The following is a 19,464-nucleotide window of genomic DNA, read 5'->3' as shown; positions in this document are numbered from 1 at the left end:
GAGGGAAATAAACTTGCAGAGCTACGGGGTAGGGCAGGAATGGGTCTGATTGGATTGCCCTACAGCGAGCTGGCATGGACTTGATCAGCTGATTGGCTTCTTTCTGTGTCGTTATGACTCTATATTAAGCAGAGTTGCTTTGGAGCTTTCAGCTTTTTAGGGGCATTGTTGTTCCAGGTTGGCACATTTGTAAAAACAAAAAAGGTCGATGAAAAATCCCATGGCAGATAAACATTAACCTTTCTTTCTGGCGCTGACTTATATTTCTGTTACTTTCCAGCATTTGTTGGAAGTAATGCCGCTTCTTCAAGCAACATTTAACTGTAAATTTAAAACGTCCCCTAAGTTCAGAAATAACTAAAGGCGTTCACTAAACAGAGTGGATGGGAAAGCAAAGGAAGTGAATATTGAACTGGCAACAGTTCCGCTTCTGCTGGTTGTACGGTTTTGGACTTGGCGGCTGCCGTCCGGAGGTCAGAGGTCGGTGGCACCATCATGGCGGCGGAGCGGAGCGCGAGCGGGAGGCGGTTAAAGAGCCGGCGGCGGGAGGGCTCGAGCGCGGCTGTTGGTCCGGCGCTATCAACGGTCAGTGTTAGCGGCAAGACCGGCGTTCCGGACACTGAAGGGAGCCTCGAAAGGTGAGCGTTAGCAGCGTTGTCCAGAGATGATGCGGCGTTGGTGCTGCGCGCTTGCCCTGCACTATCTGTCTTGTCCTCGTTTCCTCCCCTTTCCATGCATCCTTGGACCGCCTGTCAGATGGTTGGGTTAAAAACAGAAAGTGCTGGAAAAGCTCAGCAGGTCCGGCAGCATCTGTGGAGAGAGAGAGAGAGAAACGGAATTAACGTTTCGAGGCCAATAGGACTGTTCTTCGGAACCGCAGGGTGGTAGGGTTGTGATGGGTTTATTTAGTTCAGTGGTTGGGTTAGTTATTTTTGGAAAGAGCTTCTTCCAGTCTCTCGCTATGTGGCAGGAAGCTTGTGTGCGACATTGGAAAGGCACAAACCTGTCGGTGTTTTCAGCTCCTGCGGCGGATTGCTTGCTGAAACATATAGTAGACTATCAGTAGCAACTTCATGATGAGTTTTGTAGAACAATGTTATACACACTTGACTGTCTTGGCTGTTGCAGTATAGGTCACTCCAGAGAACTCACCATAGCAGTAATACTGGATGTTCTAGCACAGTCGATGAGATGAACTTGGCTGTACATTTCTAAACCATTTCCAATTTGTTTACAAGGTAGGCTTGGCAGGGGTCCCTGACGGATGCTGTATACTCCAGTTTGGGACATGGCAAAGCCTTGTATGCAGCAATCTTGACCGTTTTGTCGCATTTGGTTAGATGTCTCCTTGTAAATCCTGGGATTTTGTTTGAGCATTTACAACATTACTTACGTGATGTTCCCATGTCACTTGATGGGAGGACAGCAACGTACAGTCTCTGCTTGACAGATGTAAGATGGATTCTCATCATTCTGTATGTGAAGGTCCTAGGCTGTCTGCACCTTCTTGCATGCACAGTATGACACTTTGCTGAGTTGAAAGTCAATTTGCCATCCATGGGACCATTCACTCAGTGCACTCTCCACTTGCCTGGATGAGTGTAGCTCCAACAACACTCAAGCTTGACACCATCCAGGACAAGGTTGCCTGCTTGACTGACACCCATTTCACCAACATTCATTCACACCACTACCGATGAACAGTGGCAGCAGTGTGTACCATCTACAAGATGCACTGCAGAAATTCACCAAGGCTCCTTAGGCAGCACCTTTCAAACCCATGGTATACATTTGGGAGGGCGCTGCCCTGTGAGTCCTCAACATCGACTCTGGACCCCATGAGGTCTCATGGCATCAGGTCAAACATTGGCAGAGGAACCACCTGCTGGTTACCAATTACTGCTCCCCGCCACACCCCCCCCCCCCCCCCCAAACTTCATCTGATGAATCAGCACTCCTCCATGCTGAACACCACTTGGAGGAAGCACTGAGGGTGGCAAGGGTGCAGAATGTACTCTGGGTGGGGGATTTCATCATCAAAAGTGGCTCGATAGCACCACCATAGGCTGAGCTGGCCGAGTTCTAAAGGACATAGCTGCCAGACTGGATCTGCAGCAGGTGGTGAGGGAACCAACAAGAGGGAAAAACATACTTGACCTCACCAACCTACCTGCTGCAGATGAATCTGCCCATGACAGTATCGGTAGGAGTGACCACTGCACAGTCCTTGTGGAGACAAAGTCCTGTCTTCACATTGAGGATACCCTCCATTGTATTATGTGGCACTCCCATTGTGCTAAATAGGATAGATTTCAAACAGATTTAGCAACTTAAGACAGAGCATCCATGAGGCACTGTGGGCCATCAGCATCAGCACACGTACTCCACCACATCATGGCCTGGCATATCCCCACTCTACAATTACCATCAAGCCAGGAGATCAACCCTGGTTCAATGAAGAGTGCAGGAGGGCATGCCAGGAGTACCACCAGGTATAGCTTAAAAACTAGTTGTGAACTTGGTGAAACTACGACACAGGACTATTTGCGTGCCAAACAGCATTTAATCAAGTGATAGAGCTAAGCGACTCCACAACCAACAGATCAGATCTAAGCTCTGCCGTCTTGCCACATCCAGTTGTGAATGGTGGTGAACAATTAAACAACTCACTGGGGGCGAAGGCTCCACAAATATCCCTATCCTCAATGAAAGGGGAGCCCAGCACATCAGTGCAAAAGATAAGGCTAAAGCATTTGCAACAATCTTCAGCCAGAAGTGTGGAATGGATGATCTATCTCGGCACCCTCCTGGAGTTCCCCAACATGACTAGTTCAGCCAATTTGATTCACTCCACGTGATATCAAGAAACGGTTGAAGGTAATGGATATACTGCAAAGACCATGGGCCCTCACGATATTCCGGCAATAGTACTGAAGACTTGTGCTCCAGAACTTGCTGCGCCCCTAGCCAAGCTGTTCCAGTGCAGCTGCAACACCAGCATCTACCTGTCAATGTGGCAAATTGCCCAGGTATGTCCTGTACACAAGAAGCAGGACAAATCCAACGCGGCAAATTACTGCCCCATTAGTCTACTCTCAATCATCAGCAAAGCGATGGAAGGTGTCATCAACAGCGCTGCCAAGCGGCAATTGCTTAGAAATAACCTGCTCACTGACACACAGTTTGGGTTCTGCCAGGGTCACTCAGCTTCTGACCTCACTATAGCCTCGGTTCAAACATGGACAAAAGAGTTGAACTCCCGAGGTGAGGTGAGAGTGACTGCCCTTGACATCAAGGCAACGTTTGACTGTGTGGCATCAAGGACCCCTGGCAAAATTGGAGTCAATGGGAATCAGGGGGAAAACTCTCCACTGGTTGGAGTCATACCTAGCACAAAGGAAGATGGTTGTGGTTGTTGCAGGTCAATCATCTCAATTTCAGGACATCACTACAGGAGTTCCTCAGGTAGTGTCCTTGGCCCAACCCTCTTCAGCTGCCTTCATCAATGACCTTCCTTCCATTATAAGGTCAGAAGTGGGGATGTTCGCTGATGATTGCATAATGTTCAGCACCATTTGCAACTCCTCAGATACTGAAGCAGTCCATGTGCAAATGCAACAAGACCTGGACAATATCCAGGCTTGGGCTGACGTGGAGCGCGAATGTTATTTGCCACTTACGTGCCAGGCAATGACCATCTCCAGCAAGAGAGAATCTAACCATTGCCCCTTGACATTCAATGGCATTCCATTAGAGTCCCCCACTGTCAATATCCTGGGATTACCATTGACCAGGAATTGAACTGGATGAACCTTATAAATACTGCAGCTTCAGGAGCAGGTCAAAGTCTAGGAATCCTGTGGCAAATAAATCGCCTGACTCCCGAGAGCCTGTCCACCATCTACAAGGCACAAGTCAGGAGTGTGATGTAATACTGACAACTTGCCTGGAAGAGTGCAGCTCCAACAACACTCAAGCTTGACACCGTCCAGGACAAGGTAGCCTGTTTGATTGGCACCCATTTCACAAACATTCACTCACACTGCTACCGATGAACAGTGGCAGCAGTGTGTACCGTCTACAAGATGCATTGCAGAAACTCTTCAAGGTTCCTTAGGCAGCACCTTTCAAACCCATAACTGCTATGATCTAGAAGGACAAGGGCAGCAGATACATGGAAATATCATCACCTGGAAGTTCCCACTTCCAACCACTCACCATCCTGACATGGGAATATATTACCGTGCCTTCACTGTCACTGGGTCAAAATCTTGGAGCTCCCTCACTAACAGCACTGTGGGTGTACCTACACCAAAGGGACTGCAGTGGATCAAGAAGGCACCTCACCACCACCACCTCAATAGCAATTAGGGATGGGCGATAAATGCTGGCCTAGCCAGTGATGCCCACAGCTGTAACTGAATTTTAAAGGATTCTCTCTCTCTCGCTCTCTCTCTCTCGCGCTCTCTCTCTGCGCTCCCTCTCTCTCTGCGCGCTCTCTCTCTCTGCGCTCTCTCTCTCTCTGCGCTCTCCCTCTCTCTGCGCTCTCTCTCTCTCTCTCTCTGCGCTCTCTCTCTCTGCGCTCGCTCTCTGCGCTCTCTCTCTCTCTGCGCTCTCTCTCTGCGCTCTCTCTCTGCGCTCTCTCTCTGCGCTCTCTCTCTGCGCTCTCTCTCTGCGCTCTCTCTCTGCGCTCTCTCTCTGCGCTCTCTCTCTGCGCTCTCTCTCTGCGCTCTCTCTCTCTGCGCTCTCTCTCTGCGCTCTCTCTCTCTGCGCTCTCTCTCTCTGCGCTCTCTCTCTCTGCGCTCTCTCTCTCTGCGCTCTCTCTCTCTGCGCTCTCTCTCTCCCTCTGCTCTCTCTCTCTGCGCTCTCTCTCTCTCTCTGCGCTCTCTCTCTCTCTGCGCTCTCTCTCTCTCTGCGCTATCTCTCTCTCTGCGTTCTCTCCCTCTCTGCGTTCTCTCCCTCTCTGCGCTCTCTCCCTCTCTGCGCTCTCTCCCTCTCTGCGCTCTCTCCCTCTCTGCGCTCTCCCTCTCTGCGCTCTCCCTCTCTGCGCTCTCCCTCTCTGCGCTCTCCCTCTCTGCGCTCTCCCTCTCTGCGCTCTCCCTCTCTGCGCTCTCCCTCTCTGCGCTCTCTCTCTCTGCGCTCTCTCTCTCTGCGCTCTCTCTCTGCGCTCTCTCTCTGCGCTCTCTCTCTGCGCTCTCTCTCTGCGCTCTCTCTCTCTGCGCTCTCTCTCTCTGCGCTCCCTCTCTGCGCGCTCTCTCCCTCTCTGCGCGCTCTCTCCCTCTCTGCGCGCTCTCTCCCTCTCTGCGCGCTCTCTCCCTCTCTGCGCGCTCTCTCCCTCTCTGCGCGCTCTCTCCCTCTCTGCGCGCTCTCTCCCTCTCTGCGCGCTCTCTCCCTCTCTGCGCGCTCTCTCCCTCTCTGCGCGCTCTCTCCCTCTCTGCGCGCTCTCTCCCTCTCTGCGCGCTCTCTCCCTCTCTGCGCGCTCTCTCCCTCTCCTGCGCGCTCTCTCCCTCTCTGCGCGCTCTCTCCCTCTCTGCGCGCTCTCTCCCTCTCTGCGCGCTCTCTCCCTCTCTGCGCGCTCTCTCCCTCTCTGCGCGCTCTCTCCCTCTCTGCGCGCTCTCTCCCTCTCTGCGCGCTCTCTCCCTCTCTGCGCGCTCTCTCCCTCTCTGCGCGCTCTCTCCCTCTCTGCGCGCTCTCTCCCTCTCTGCGCGCTCTCTCCCTCTCTGCGCGCTCTCTCCCTCTCTGCGCGCTCTCTCCCTCTCCTGCGCGCTCTCTCCCTCTCTGCGCGCTCTCTCCCTCTCTGCGCGCTCTCTCCCTCTCTGCGCGCTCTCTCCCTCTCTGCGCGCTCTCTCCCTCTCTGCGCGCTCTCTCCCTCTCTGCGCGCTCTCTCCCTCTCTGCGCGCTCTCTCCCTCTCTGCGCGCTCTCTCCCTCTCTGCGCGCTCTCTCCCTCTCTGCGCGCTCTCTCCCTCTCTGCGCTCTTTCTCACTCTCCTTTCTCCCACTTGACCCCTTGCTCGTTGTCCTGCTTGTTCTCTCCCTGTGTCCCGCTCGCCCGCTACTTCAGTTGTTACGGAATGTGGACAGAAAACCATGTCTTTCGCTTTTCCTGAAGTTTTATTGTCTTATAAGATGGAAAACTACAAGACACGTTTCTTCAACATAAATGATAGTTCAGGATCTGAATTGCAAAGCTGAAGAGGCAATTTTGAAAATGCGTCCAGACTCTTGGCCACATTTAGAATACAGTTTTCAGTGTGGTTTTCTTAATCCATGAAGGTGTTGGATTATTGGAGAGAGTCTTGATGAGGGTGTTTGGGTTGATTCCTGATTTTACATTTCTGAACTATTAGTAAAGTACCCTGAGATTGATGAAGTTTCTTCTGTTGGACACAGTTGAAGGAGCAAGGGGCACAGTTTCATGTCAAGGGTCTCAAAAAGCTGGAAATATAAGCAATTTTAATTTTTTTTCAAATACAACGAATATTTATTTATTTAGCGAATGCAGATCCCCAAAGCCAAGTGAAATCCTCCTTATTTGCTGAGTTTGAAGTGATTGGACTGCCACAGTCGAGGGGACACTCCTTGGTAATGTGCAGCATTGTTTGTTTATTTCCACAAGTGCATAAGAGGTTTGTACTGAGGCCCCCGCTGTGGAGGTTGGCTGCACAGGGCCCCTGGCCTGTCCTGAATCTATTTAGCAAGGACAGCTGTCACTGTGGCAGTTCAAAGCCTGCCATTTGACAGATGGGGTTTGTCACAGTGAACTTGTTAGTGACTTCCTGTGTTTCCCATTCCTCGAGCCAAAGGATGTCTGCTGGTAGATGTTGCTTAGGAGGGGTGTTCCATATGGGGTGCTGATATGGAAGGTGGGCAGTAGGTGGGTTGAACAGGTCAATATGGAGTGAAGACCTGTGCTTTGTCAGTTACCTTAATGGTCATCCCCAACCAGCACCCTGCCTAGTCCTGGATGACTTCCCACATTGTTAGCACAGACCATCGCTCATTCGCATTGGCCTTTGCCTTCCAGTCATCAACAGCACAAAGAAGATGTGATGGAATTTCCATAAAGCAGATTGGCCAAAATACATCGACACCTTGGACCACATCATTACAACTATTCCTATTCAGAAAGACAGTAATAAAATTGTGGCACAGATTGCCACTGGAGGCGAAAAGAAAACCAGTTCAGTGTTTAAAAATGGACTGGATGAATTCCCAATTAAGAAAGGGATGCAGGGTTATTAATTCCAGAATGACATCAAGAAAGTTTGGGAGCTTTGGAAGAGTAGGCTAGGTGAACCAATGGTTTTCTCCTCAAAGCATTACTATCCAACTGCCATTTCTCCCCGTTCCGCACCCCCCCCTTCCAATTATCATAAATTCTGTGGGAAAACTTCGGAGATATTTGTTGGTGGGTTGGTGCCCTGGTGATGCCAAAGTGAACTTTGGCAGATGTCTTTGACCTGCTCACCTCCAATACCAATCCCACAGTCACAGCTCATTTTCTAAATGTCAAGTTATTGCTGCCATTGGTTACAAACCTGGTCTACCTTTGCTGAAGAATAGAGACCTACAGACACTGGAGAGGAAAAATTAAGCTGTGCACCATCCTCAGAGTAAATACACATAGGAAATAAATAAACATTATCCTGAAATAAGTAACTTTACTTGTCCTAACATGATTTTCCCTTTGTCTAAATGTACTACCTGTAGAAAGGCTGCATTGCAGGTGGCTTTGAGGAAGAAACGTGAATGTGAGGCAAAAGCTCTTCATGTTGTTGAACAACTGCTTGAAATAAATGTCACAGAAGAATTTCTGTTGGATTGTGTGAGTCCATTTTTTTGAGTCTATAATGTTGATGATGGAGGTTTGCTCAATATTTCTAGTCATCGTTGTTATGTAGGCAAAAGTAGCTGCATGTTTTCTAATAAGAGTGCACAAATGTCTTGTAAGTGGAATTATAGTGTGATACAGTACAGAAGACATTGATCCACTTGTGCCTATGCCAGCTTTATAAAGAGCCATCCAATTAGTTCTACTCCCTTTGCACATTGTCCTGCAATTTTTTTACCCTACAATTACTTAGCCCCCTTTGAAAGTTATTATTGAAATGGCTTTCACTTAGGGAGTGCATTCTAGATCATCATGACGTACTGTATTTAAAAAAACAATTCTCCTCTAGTTCTTTTGCCAATTACCTTAAATCTGTATCCTCTGGAATCTGACCCTCCTAGAAAATGTTTTTCCTTATTTATTCTGACAAAACCCTTCATAATTTTGAACACCTCTATTATATCTCCCTTTAACCTACTCTAGTCTCTTCACATAACTGAAGTCTCTCATCCCTAGTATCATTCTAGTCAATCTTCTCCGCATTCTTGTAAGGCAATGCTTCCCAAACGTTTTGTCAATGTGACCCCATTTTAATGTCAGAGTTCGTGTTACTCCAGAGTGAAAGCTCGTGGAGGGTGGATGGTTGTTGAGAAAGAGGGTGAGTGGTTAACTAGGGGGGTTTAAAACTTCTGGGTCTGCTCTGAAAAAAGCAAAGACCTACCTTCATACAGGCTGTGGTTGCAGCAACAATCAGGCCTTAGAGAACAGACTATTTAAACCATGTCCACCGACAGGAGGTAAAAAAACATTTAAAGGGGCCTTGCAGCTGTCAAAACTCAGTCCAAACTCCTCAGGTGTCATTGCTGCCTCAGAGCTCACAACCCCAAAATCTTAGCCCCTAACCCCACAGTTTGGGAACCCCTGTTGTGAGGCCTTGACAGCCTTCCTAAAATGTGGTTTTCAGAATTAGAAACAATCCACAGCAAATGGACTAACCAGTGATTTATAAAGGGTTTGTATAACTTCCTTGCTTTTATATTCTGTGCTTTGTTTACACAGCCAAGAATCCCATAGGCTTCTTTAACAGTCTTCTCAACTTATGCTTCCACCCTTGGGAGCTCAAGAAGGGGACTCACCACTACCTTCTCAAGGGTAATTAGGGATGGGTAATAAATGCTGGCCTTGCCAGCAATGCTGACATCCCACGAGTTATTAAAAAAGAACCAATGATGCATCCCATCCAGAATAGGTGACTTTTTAAGTAGCTACTCTTTATCTATTTTCACCCTATCCAATTTGTCTACTACATCCTCCTTAACTGGAACATTGACAGCACCTGCTTTAGTGATGGATGGATGCAAACTTCTCATTCTAGTGCTTTAGTCATACCCTCTGCTTCCACAAGAAGATCTCCCTTTTTAATCCTTTTCTTTGACTACTCTTTCTTACTATTGATATGTTTATGCCCTTGATTTAATTTGGCACAAACTATTTTATCACAATTTGCTTATTTCTCACTCAAATACCCTTGTGGCTTTTCTTTTTCCCTTTTTTATTCTTGCATTGAATGTAATTATTTTGCAGTCATTATTTCTTAAATGTTCCCCTACTTTGTGGTTTTCTTGATCTATTTTATTACCCAGAACCAGGTGAATTAAAAGTATCCACTGAAGAAGCTTGTTAAATTTACTAAACCTCTGGGTATGCACAGCAAAATGTTATTGGGTTAATTGTCTAAGTGAAATACTTATTTGATTTAACTAGCAAATGTAAATGTTATTCTTTTATAATTTGGGATCTAACTTCCTCCAGGACTGACTATAAACTGAAATTTAGTAATTTTTTAATGATTGTTTTATGACCATAGTGCACTTTTTTTGCAGAGATTTTTGCGTAATTTGTTCCTGTTTCTGTTCCAATTTAGGTAAAGTTTATTACTCCACTCCATTATCAGGATGTTGTGGAAGAGCGTTCCATCATCAAACAGTGTGGCTATCCTGCTTGCCAAAATAAACTTGAGAATGTAAGTCTGTTGTACTTATTTTGAATTAATTTGGGGAATTGTTTGAATTGTTCATAGTAAGACTTTTGTAGGGAAAATAAATGTTAGTAAATAGTGTATCTTGATTCTTTGTTTCTGCTCTGAAAATGAGATGACTTGGGTCATTGAACATATTCAAGGCTGAGTTTGACAGATTTTTTGATGGACAAGGAAGTCAAGAATTATGGGAGGCAGTCAGGAAAATGGAGTTCAGGACACAATCAGATCAACCATGATCTTATTTAATGGCAGAGCACGCTTGAGCAGCCAAATAGCCTACTCCTGTGCCTATCTCTTATGATCTTATCAAAAGATTAATAAAAAGTCCACATACAGTCATTGCTATTTTGACAAAGTGAAGTGGCAAAAGGTTCAAAGTCCCTGATTGGAACTGATGGCCCAATTTGGGGAATAATTTGCAAAAAAAAAAGTGAGACTGTTGAGCTGACCAAGAATATAAAAGAAAGTTGTAATTGTTGGAATAGCTGTGCATAATCCTAGTTTGGAATAAGTTGCTTTGGTTAAAAAGGTATAGACTATTTTTTCTCTTTAACCAAAGCACCATCATATAATTGTGCAACACAGAAGGAGGATATATGGCCCATCATCCAGGAGCTATCTAAATTCTGCTCTTTTCTCCATTGCCCTGTAAATAGTGTTTTTTTCCCCAGATTATATATCCAATACCCTTTTGAAAGTTGCTGTTGAATCTACTTCTATGACCACTTTTAGGCAGTGTATTCTTAACAACTCTGCACTTTTTAAAAAGGAAATTCTCATCTCTCCTAGTGGAAATGGTTTATCCTTATTTACCCTATCAAAGCCCTTCATAATTTAGAACTGTTGTAATCTATCTCCCCTTAACCTCCTCTGCTCTAAGGAGAACAATTTCAGCTTCTCTGGTGTTCCCACATAACTGAGCTCCCGCATGCCTGTGCCATTCTTCTGTCCAAGTATTTTTTTCCCTTTTTCTTTTCCCTGTCTCTTGAATTTTTTTTCTTCAATTTTCTTTTATTTCTCATGATCTGTTACATAGAGGGATTTTGTGCAACTTTGAGAATCTCCATCCAATTCTTTATCTCTTTTGATTCATTTGGAAGCAGATCTGATATAACTTGATCACCAGAAAGGATAAAAGCCTATCGGTTCAGTATTGTTTTATGCATCGTCAGTAGAAACCTTTCTAATGTCCATTCAGTTCACATTGCCTCTGAGGCCACTCCATTGTATTGGCCCCATTGAAGTGAATAGAAATACTGCAAGAGGCATAGGACATGTCTTATAACATTAGTCACTGAAGTCGCTGAGGTGGTGTCATTAGGTGAGTGGCTGCTTTGGTCTTGTCCAACAAGATACGTATTTATACAATTTTTTCCTCCTGCAGTTGGGAAGAGCACTATGAACAAAAGTGTGTGTCCAAGTTGTTTTCTTTGTCTACTATTGTCCAACTAGCCCCCTCCCCTCACTTCCTCTTATCTTTGAAGGCATCAACTCCTTGCTGTGTTATGGTTCTAAGAGCCATGTTTCATGCCTGGAACATGTAAGGTTATCGTGAGTAGATTATTTTACTGTCTAAACTAATCCTGCCAATATTTTACATCTGTCTGCTTCCAACTAAGATTGTTGGTTAGCAATTAAGAGTGAGAATTTTGGCTGTGTCCCGTTCTCCCCCCCCTCCCAAACAACCTCCTTGCTGAGGGGTTTTAAAGACATTCACAGCACCATCTCAGGTCAGATTGGATAATGGTGCAGACTGGGAATTGAATCTGAGACCTCCTTGATCAATATAACATAGCTCTAATTTGTGTTAACCAACCGAGCCATTGGCAGCCCTACTGCTGATTTTGAGGTAACCCATGAATTTTTAAAAATGTATATTTATTCCTTTCAGGTACCTAAACAGCAATACAAAATATCTACCAAAACCAATCGAGTTTATGACATTACTGAAAGAAAGGCAAGATTTTTTTCAATTTTTCTAGTTGATTTAAAGAATTTAATATTTGTGTTGAGGGAATACCGTGAGTTTTATGCATGGAAATTGGGTTTGCACCTTACCCTGGAATCAGCAGTGCATGGGAATTCTTCCAGCATTGTTTAACTCATTGCTTCAAATACTCTCAAAGTATAAAGCGATGTATACACTGGGAACAGCTAAAAAAAAAACATGTTAAATGTTGTCCTTATGCTTGCAGTCCTAAGAAAGTTAATTGTAATAATGCATGATAAATATTGCTGATATTGTCAGAAATAGCACCTGTGAGTACTATTATCATCAAGTAGACATTCCAGCTGTTACTAGGCTAGTAATCCAGAGACTGGGCGGATAATTCACAAGACGTGTGCTCAACTCCCATCATGGAAGTTTGAGAATTTGAATTCAGTATAAAAATAATCTGGAAATATAAAGCTGATATCAGTTTTCTTATAGAAACGTATCACGATGTTGTCATAAAACCCCAACTTGTTCACTAATTTCCTTTAGAAATGGAAATCTCTTGTCCTTACCTGTTTTAGCCAGTATGTGACTCTAATCCCAAACAAATGTGGTTGAAGCTTAACCTCTCTATGAAGGGCAGATAAGAAGGGTACCAGTTGCTAAAAGAAAAAATAACTGGCCCACAACTACTCAAGTTATGTTTTCCTTTAGAAGAAGGTTCAATTTATGACTGACATTCTTAAAAGGCAGCGATAAAGACATTGATTTTTGATCTGGGCAGTCAGTATTAGATGTTTCAACACAATCATTCTTCATTCAGTATTATTTGCCTATTGCAGAATTGGCCTAGTCAATAAACTGCAGTAGTTGTAATAACTTGTGCTTTAAGCCTTCCAGTTTTTTTGTAAGTTGATAGCACTGATGTTAGAAATCATTACTATGTTGTCATGCAATGAGTCCACAAGACATCAATCTGTTGACTGCAGAGTTGAATATTCTAGAGAAAAATATTGTAATTGTTCCCAACCTTCTACAGTTAATGACCCTTTAATTATGGTCAAATTTATGTACCAAAACTTGTTAACAGGCCTATAACTGCTGGTAAATTTTTGAGTAGTGGACTAAAGGATGACAAACACTACCAAATTACTTTAAAATTTGAAAAGCAGCAGAGTGGGACAGCTTGTTCCATAGTTTACCATTCACTGACTAGCTAAAAAGTGCTACTCATTGGTTCTGGCTTTGACTGCACATCTCAATAGTCCAATAATCTACTTCTGCTTGCGCAAGATACAAACAAAGTTGGTGTCTGAAAAATCATTGCAAGTTATAATCATGAGGAACTGGGGAAGGGGTGCAAATTAAAGAAAAACATAATAAAATTTAGAAAAGGCCTACTGTTGATGTTTAAGTTGAAGAAAGGTGATTTCTGTAAATACAAATACAAATTGAAACCTACTATTTTAACAGTGTTTTTGCAGCAATTTCTGTTACAAAGCTTCCAAATATCTAGAAGCTCAGATTCCAAAGAACCCACTATGGTCACGGGAACAAGAAAGGTGAATATTTGTTCTAAATGTATGATTTACAATATTTTTTTTTCATTTGAAATTTTAGTACTAGCTATAAGAAAGTGTAAACAATGGAAACATAGCTAATCTGCAATTTAAAAATATAATTTTTAAAAAATGTGTATGTAACATTTTGTGTCTAGTCATAAAAAGAGAAAACATGAGTGACTGGGTGAGGCTGTGGATTATCTTGCTGCCCTTTTTCCTTTGGAATATTGATTGCAATCCAGCCTGAACTAAGGGAATGATGGCCTCCCATGTGATGAATTTGGGTTGTCACCACAGCTGTTAATGGAAAGGCTCAAGTGTGGCTGCTGTAAGAAATTGGAAAAACATAAATATTTATTTTAATGTGAGAAATGATTGTCTTTTGTTTTGTAGATCTTCAGCATGTCAGTTATTAAAAGAACAAAGGTATGCAATAGTTTAATTAAAGTTTTGTGAAGTACATTGGAAATTTTCTTTTGTTTCTGGCATTTATTATCAAGAATGAGTAGTTTCAGGAAAATCTTTGTATGTGACTTGCTCTCTATCTCACAGTGCACTCTTGAAATGGTTTGACTAGAGAATTTATGAACCAATAACTCATGTCATTCAATCAGTTATTCAGCTGTGATGAAAATACGTGGTGATAGCACAAATGATACAATTTGTTTATCCTTTGTTGCTCACTGTTAAGTGATGTTTTCATTTACCTGTACACAATGCTTTGTATTATTTTATCTTTTAAAGTTGATCATTGCTAATTAATTGTACTGCCATTTGTTTAGAAGATTTGGGCTTTGATCTTGTATTTAATTTCCTGCCTTTAATGCCTTTTGTGCATGAAAGTGAGATAAAATAAAAAGTGCATTTATGTGCATCCTTGTAGAAAAGTGAAGAGATATTTGAGATTTTGAAAGCTATTCCTTAATAAGATTGACCAGAAGATGGCGCATTTGTCTGTATATTTTGCTAAATGTAAATGTGGGAAGAAAGTTGCCTCCCATTCAAGACAGTTGCAATCAGCATTTTCTAATAAGTAGGGCTAGTTTTATTGATAATTTGTTTAATATTTAAAAGTTTTAAAGTGCTATCAACTAAAATAACAATTCACTCTGGAATGTTATTAAAAGAACTTAGGCACTATATAAATCTTTTCATCAGGTGAGGATATCAAAGTACTGTAAAAGTACTTAAATGGTGATACAGTGTTGTCACTACCATAATGTGGAGAAAAACAGCAGCCAGTATGAAATTCCTTTCTCTTGCTTCACACACAGGCTTTACATCAGGGTTTTCCTCCAGTGCTATTTGCCCTGTTTCTACATCAGTCTCACTGCAGCATGACACCTAATGAACAAAATACACTTCAAAAGGAGAATGTAAAAAGGCCACACGGTTTTGAATGATTTGTTGAGGTCATCTAGCATGTGTTTTTAAAAATTCCGAGGCATGTCAGCATTGGACTGATGTTTCATGGCTCTTGCTAGGGGCTCATAGGAATAATGATGTCGCAATGGGCAAGTCTCTCTCACAGGGGAAATTTAGAATTCTTATCATTTTCAAATCTCTTAACTTCCTCTGCTTTCCAGCCCCGTACGATATCTGCGCCTCTCCAATTCTGGCCTCTTGTGCATCCCAATTTTAATTATTTCACCATAAGTAACAATGTCTTCAGCTGCTGAGGCCCTAAGCTCTGGCATTCACTCTCTATCTTCGTTACCTCTTTTTTGAGACTTTCAGTAAAAACCTACGTCTGCGACCAAGCTTTTAGTCCTCTGACCCCAATGTGGCTCCGAATCATGTTTTGTTTGACAACCTGTGAAACACCTTGGGATGTTTTATTAGAATAAAAGCACTATATAAATGTAAGGTTTTTTTTTTGGAGGCCTACTGGCTGCTGTTTTTGAACAGAAACAAAGAAGGTTCAGCTATGGCAGCTGCAAGCAAATTTCTTCCTCCATTTTCATGCTCTAGTCATAATGGGGACAGGTCTGTAACCTAGTGATGATTGGGGTGTTACTCTCTGCTCAGAGTCCCTCCCCATTCATCATAATGGAAGCTACTGGACCAAATAGACAACTAGCCAGTTAAAGCCTCCAAAATATGTAAACCACCAGTAAGATCGAGCAAGGATTTGCTGCAAGGTCTCCAACAAAATTTGGGTAAGATTTACAGATAACTTCAGAGTCCTGAAGAGGACTGTGGAGATTCACAAAGCAGTTGGGAAATGAAATAAAGAATAGATTCATTACAAGATATTAATATTTGAACAGTCTGTCCTGTTTATTTAAAGCAGAAACTAATGTTAAATTTGTAATTTTATGATGTATGACCAGAATTTTTTTTCCTGTCAGCTTGAAACTATTTTTTTCTGTCATTGTTTGCAATAATTTATCCTCCTCCTCTTGTAGAGGTAGTGCTGGAGAAGAAGTGAGATTTCAAAGTTCAAGCATCCAGGTTTCAGATGTTGATAAACCTCCCTTTATGGAAGATCAGAATGTGTCTACCTCCTCCTCAAGTGAGAACAATAGCAGTGACTCTGACCAAGAGTTTGTTTCCACCATTCTTTTTGGAGAAAAGTGTAGTTTAAAAACTACAGAGCAGAAACTGTTCAAAAAACAGCAACGAGGCATAGCTGCAAAACGTAAGAAAATGGCACCTGTGCCAAAACATTTAGAAATGGATCATGAAGTAGAAAATGTTGCGCAACAATTGAAGAAATGCCATGTTAACAATACTGAGGAATCAAGTCCTAGATTGTCCCAAAGTGTAGAAGCTGAACAATTGACCTTTGCGCCAAAAGAAAAGTGCTCTCTGCCATCAGAGAAAAACCCATCTCCAATGACTACATTGACAGAATTAAAAGATAATAAAAAGCTTGTGGCAGATAAAAACTTTACAGCATATGGTCTAAGCAAGAAGGGTGCTGCTTCACTGAGGATGCTGATAGTAAAATCAAAACATTCGTCCCATTCTAGTTCAGGTAGATGTGTTTCAGTAGCTGAACTGCCTGGTGTTAAAAGTAATGTTCTGGAAATACTAAGACGAACACTGAGTGAATGGAATACAGAAGAAACATTAAGATTTCTTTATGGTTCCAATTTAAAATGCATGAAAATACCAACAAATTGGCCAAGTCAAACACCTTACGTAACTGAGCAAGAAGAGCTTGATGAAGATGACTTGGACAGTCTGGAAGTGATTGAAATCACCAACCCTAATGAAAATGCTGGAAACAATAAAAATGGCTTGACCAAAGATGTTCAGGTTGGAAGCCCAGAGACCATTGCAAGACCATTACCAAATTTTGAACAAATAAAGCAGGAATCCGAATTACTTAATTTGAAGGTCAGCGAGTTTTATAAGGGGCAGTATGTTTTGCCTGAGGATGTTGAAAGCAATTGTGATGAAAATTCTCAATCCATAAATTATGTGCAGGTAAGTCATACACTTTGAACATTGTAATAGTACCAGGGAATAACATTTAATAACTTGCATTCAGAAGTTTGCCATATTCTGGTGCTTGGCTGGCTTGTTGAGGTTTTTTGTAACTTTTAGCTTTATGACTTTAGGTGCATCCCCTTTACAATCTGAAGAGTAGAAATCTGGTAACTACTTGCAACAGCCTAAACTTATGTGCTCGTGATGCTTCGGGAGTAGTTCAATCTAAAATGGTGGTTTAAAAAAATCTTAACGTATGTCGCAGTTAAATCATCCTTTTTCTCACCGATTTCTCCCACCCTTCCTGCCACCAACCCCTACCCCCCTGCATGTTCACTCATCGTTGGTGTACAGTTCCAGAAGCATACTTTGGTAAGTCCCCCAAAGCCTAAATTAATTCAACACTTAAATGAAACTAAGTGGAATTTTTATTTGGAATTTAGGGAAATGAAGAGGAGAATCCAGTTCTTCCATTGGTAGATTTTGCTGCGCAGCACCAGATCCGCAAACGGATTGTGTTGGATAGACTTCAAAAAATGTAAGTATAACAATATTGGCAGGTGTTTACTAATATCCACCTAGATTCCATGGTCTCTTTTCTCCTCAGTAATTCTTCTAAGTTAGCGTAGTTACTATGAATTACTTGCAAGTTACTATTCTAATCTCGTATTCTTGGAGAATTGCCTTTTTGGAAATGAAAACAGTAGGATGCATGAATGAAAATACATCAGTGAGTGACATTTAAAAGTATTTGTGTCACTTGAGTTTCTTAATTGAACCTCTGGATTTAATTTTTCAGGGTGCTATTGCATCACTTGACTGATGCTTTCATAGGAACATCATACAATATTGCACTTTTTAAATGTGCCAATACAAATAATATGCATAAATATGCCATTTAACAAAAGTTTGCATTAAACCTTCTTTTAGTAGATAGAGAAGAACGAATAGATTATTTCAGCAAAAAGCCTTTCTATTTATTTTCTTGGAGATTTTTCTGATACTCCTAGTCTTCTGTCAATGTTGATCTTAAACAGATCTTTCCTGTAACGGATCCTAACTTTCAAGGGTTTTTTTTTCTCTGAAATTCATGGTTTCCTATGTATAAAAATCAATAGCCCGAAGTTGCTTCTTGTTGGTGCTGTTTTTTTGGGGGTAATTAGGCAGGAATTGGTGAAACTGATGGAAAAGATCAAAATTTTTAAGCACCTTTTTCAAGCAAGTTGCTTTCAATGTGATTCACGTTTCCACAACCTTTTGCGTTTTAAAAAAAAAATTGCATTAGAAGCAGGCCCTGGCTACAAAACTGGCCATGCTCTGGGGTGAATTTATCTCCGTTGTGAGTTTCTGCTATTAAATCTTTTGCAGGCCTTTGAAGAGGCTCTGAAAATTAAGTTGGTCCTTTTGGGCGCAAGGCCATTAATAGAAACTTAGGTTTCTGGATGTAATTTGTTTTGAATTAACTAAAACTGACTACAGTGCCCCAATATAACTAGGAAATTTGGTTCTGTATATTTTAAGACATTTCAGTCATTTAAAATTGGGTTAGTTGCAAGTGGAGAATTGACACTGTGATTAAAAATGCTTATTTCTTTGTGATAAACTCATTTTTGGCTGCATTAATCAAACTTAATTTTTTATAGCAACTTTAAGAACAAATTAATGTTTACATGCTATCCAATTCTGCTGGCTTATGGCAAATTCTTAACTTAGTGATAGGGAAATGGGTTTGAGCAGCAACTCTCAAACACACTTTTCAAAATGATTGAAATTTTGGGTGCAGGTTTTGCCCGATTTGATGATTGCAACCAAAGTGTAACTACCACAACATAATGGCCAAGATCTCCCAGTCTCTGGATCTTTGTAGACTGGGCGTATGACTGGAGATGCGCGTCGGGACCCTGCGGTAATTTTTGACCCATGTGGGAATTGCCCGGCAAGTTTCAACTCTGATGGGCAATTCCCTTGCTCCCTGGGACCCTTTGTGAATGTCTCCAACTTTGTGCTAGAATTGGACACTTTGGAAAGTTCCAATTTACTTACCTGAATAGCTACCCAGGAAATATTAGACATAAGAAAGAACTAGTCTATCTCCTGGGTAATTCCACAACTGCTACCCTAATCACTCTACCCATTCACCTCACTCATCCATTCACCTCTTCATTAAAGTTCAAACTGGGATTTTAAACTTGCTATAAAGCAGCTAATGCCTTAAAAAAGTGGCATGTTTTGTCTTCCCACTGATTACTCCGCTGCGACGGAGTTCTCTGAGAGACGCTGTGCTCTGCATCTCTGGGAAAGCCAGGCTCAGAGGACCCAGCAAGTAATGCAGCGTAGCTTCGAGTCCAGGGAAAGTTTGAGCAGAGCGACAATTCAATGTTGATTGCAGTTCCTTTGAAGATCCAATGTTACGTAGAGACCGATAACTAAATGAGGTATGAATTTCCCAGCGAGCAACAGAAATCAGCTTTCACATTTTAAAACTTTTACTGTAACAAACAAACTAAAATCAACATCGACTAAACGTTACTCAGCGGGCACTTAGTTAAACACCAAATGACAGAAAAGATATTTTTCCCATTGATTTATTAATACAACCAAAAACCCCATGCCACATTTATACATTACTCCACACACTCGGCAAATATGTAGCTTT

At 42.3% G+C, this 19,464-nt stretch overlaps 1 protein-coding gene across 3 annotated transcripts in view; it reads left to right on the top strand.

Annotated features, from left to right (window-relative positions):
• Positions 1 to 478: 478 nt before the first annotated feature.
• rpap2 (RNA polymerase II associated protein 2) overlaps positions 479 to 19,464 on the top strand; it is a 124,659-nt gene continuing 105,673 nt past the window's right edge. For all 3 annotated transcript variants that reach the window (XR_005945546.1, XM_041208711.1, XM_041208712.1), the window contains exons 1-8: positions 479 to 638; positions 7,711 to 7,825; positions 9,756 to 9,854; positions 11,764 to 11,829; positions 13,282 to 13,370; positions 13,764 to 13,796; positions 15,779 to 16,805; positions 17,252 to 17,346. Coding sequence is in view for 2 of the 3 variants with exons in the window: in XM_041208711.1 (XP_041064645.1) it covers positions 496 to 638; positions 7,711 to 7,825; positions 9,756 to 9,854; positions 11,764 to 11,829; positions 13,282 to 13,370; positions 13,764 to 13,796; positions 15,779 to 16,805; positions 17,252 to 17,346 (1,667 nt within the window). In the remaining variant the exon portion in view is untranslated. The remainder of the gene's footprint in view (positions 639 to 7,710; positions 7,826 to 9,755; positions 9,855 to 11,763; positions 11,830 to 13,281; positions 13,371 to 13,763; positions 13,797 to 15,778; positions 16,806 to 17,251; positions 17,347 to 19,464) is intronic.

The sequence above is a fragment of the Carcharodon carcharias genome, chromosome 16 (genome assembly GCF_017639515.1).
Source record: "Carcharodon carcharias isolate sCarCar2 chromosome 16, sCarCar2.pri, whole genome shotgun sequence".
NCBI classification, from domain to species: domain Eukaryota; kingdom Metazoa; phylum Chordata; class Chondrichthyes; order Lamniformes; family Lamnidae; genus Carcharodon; species Carcharodon carcharias.
Note: the sequence above shows the minus strand (reverse complement) of the source record. Positions and strands in the feature narration are given on the sequence as shown.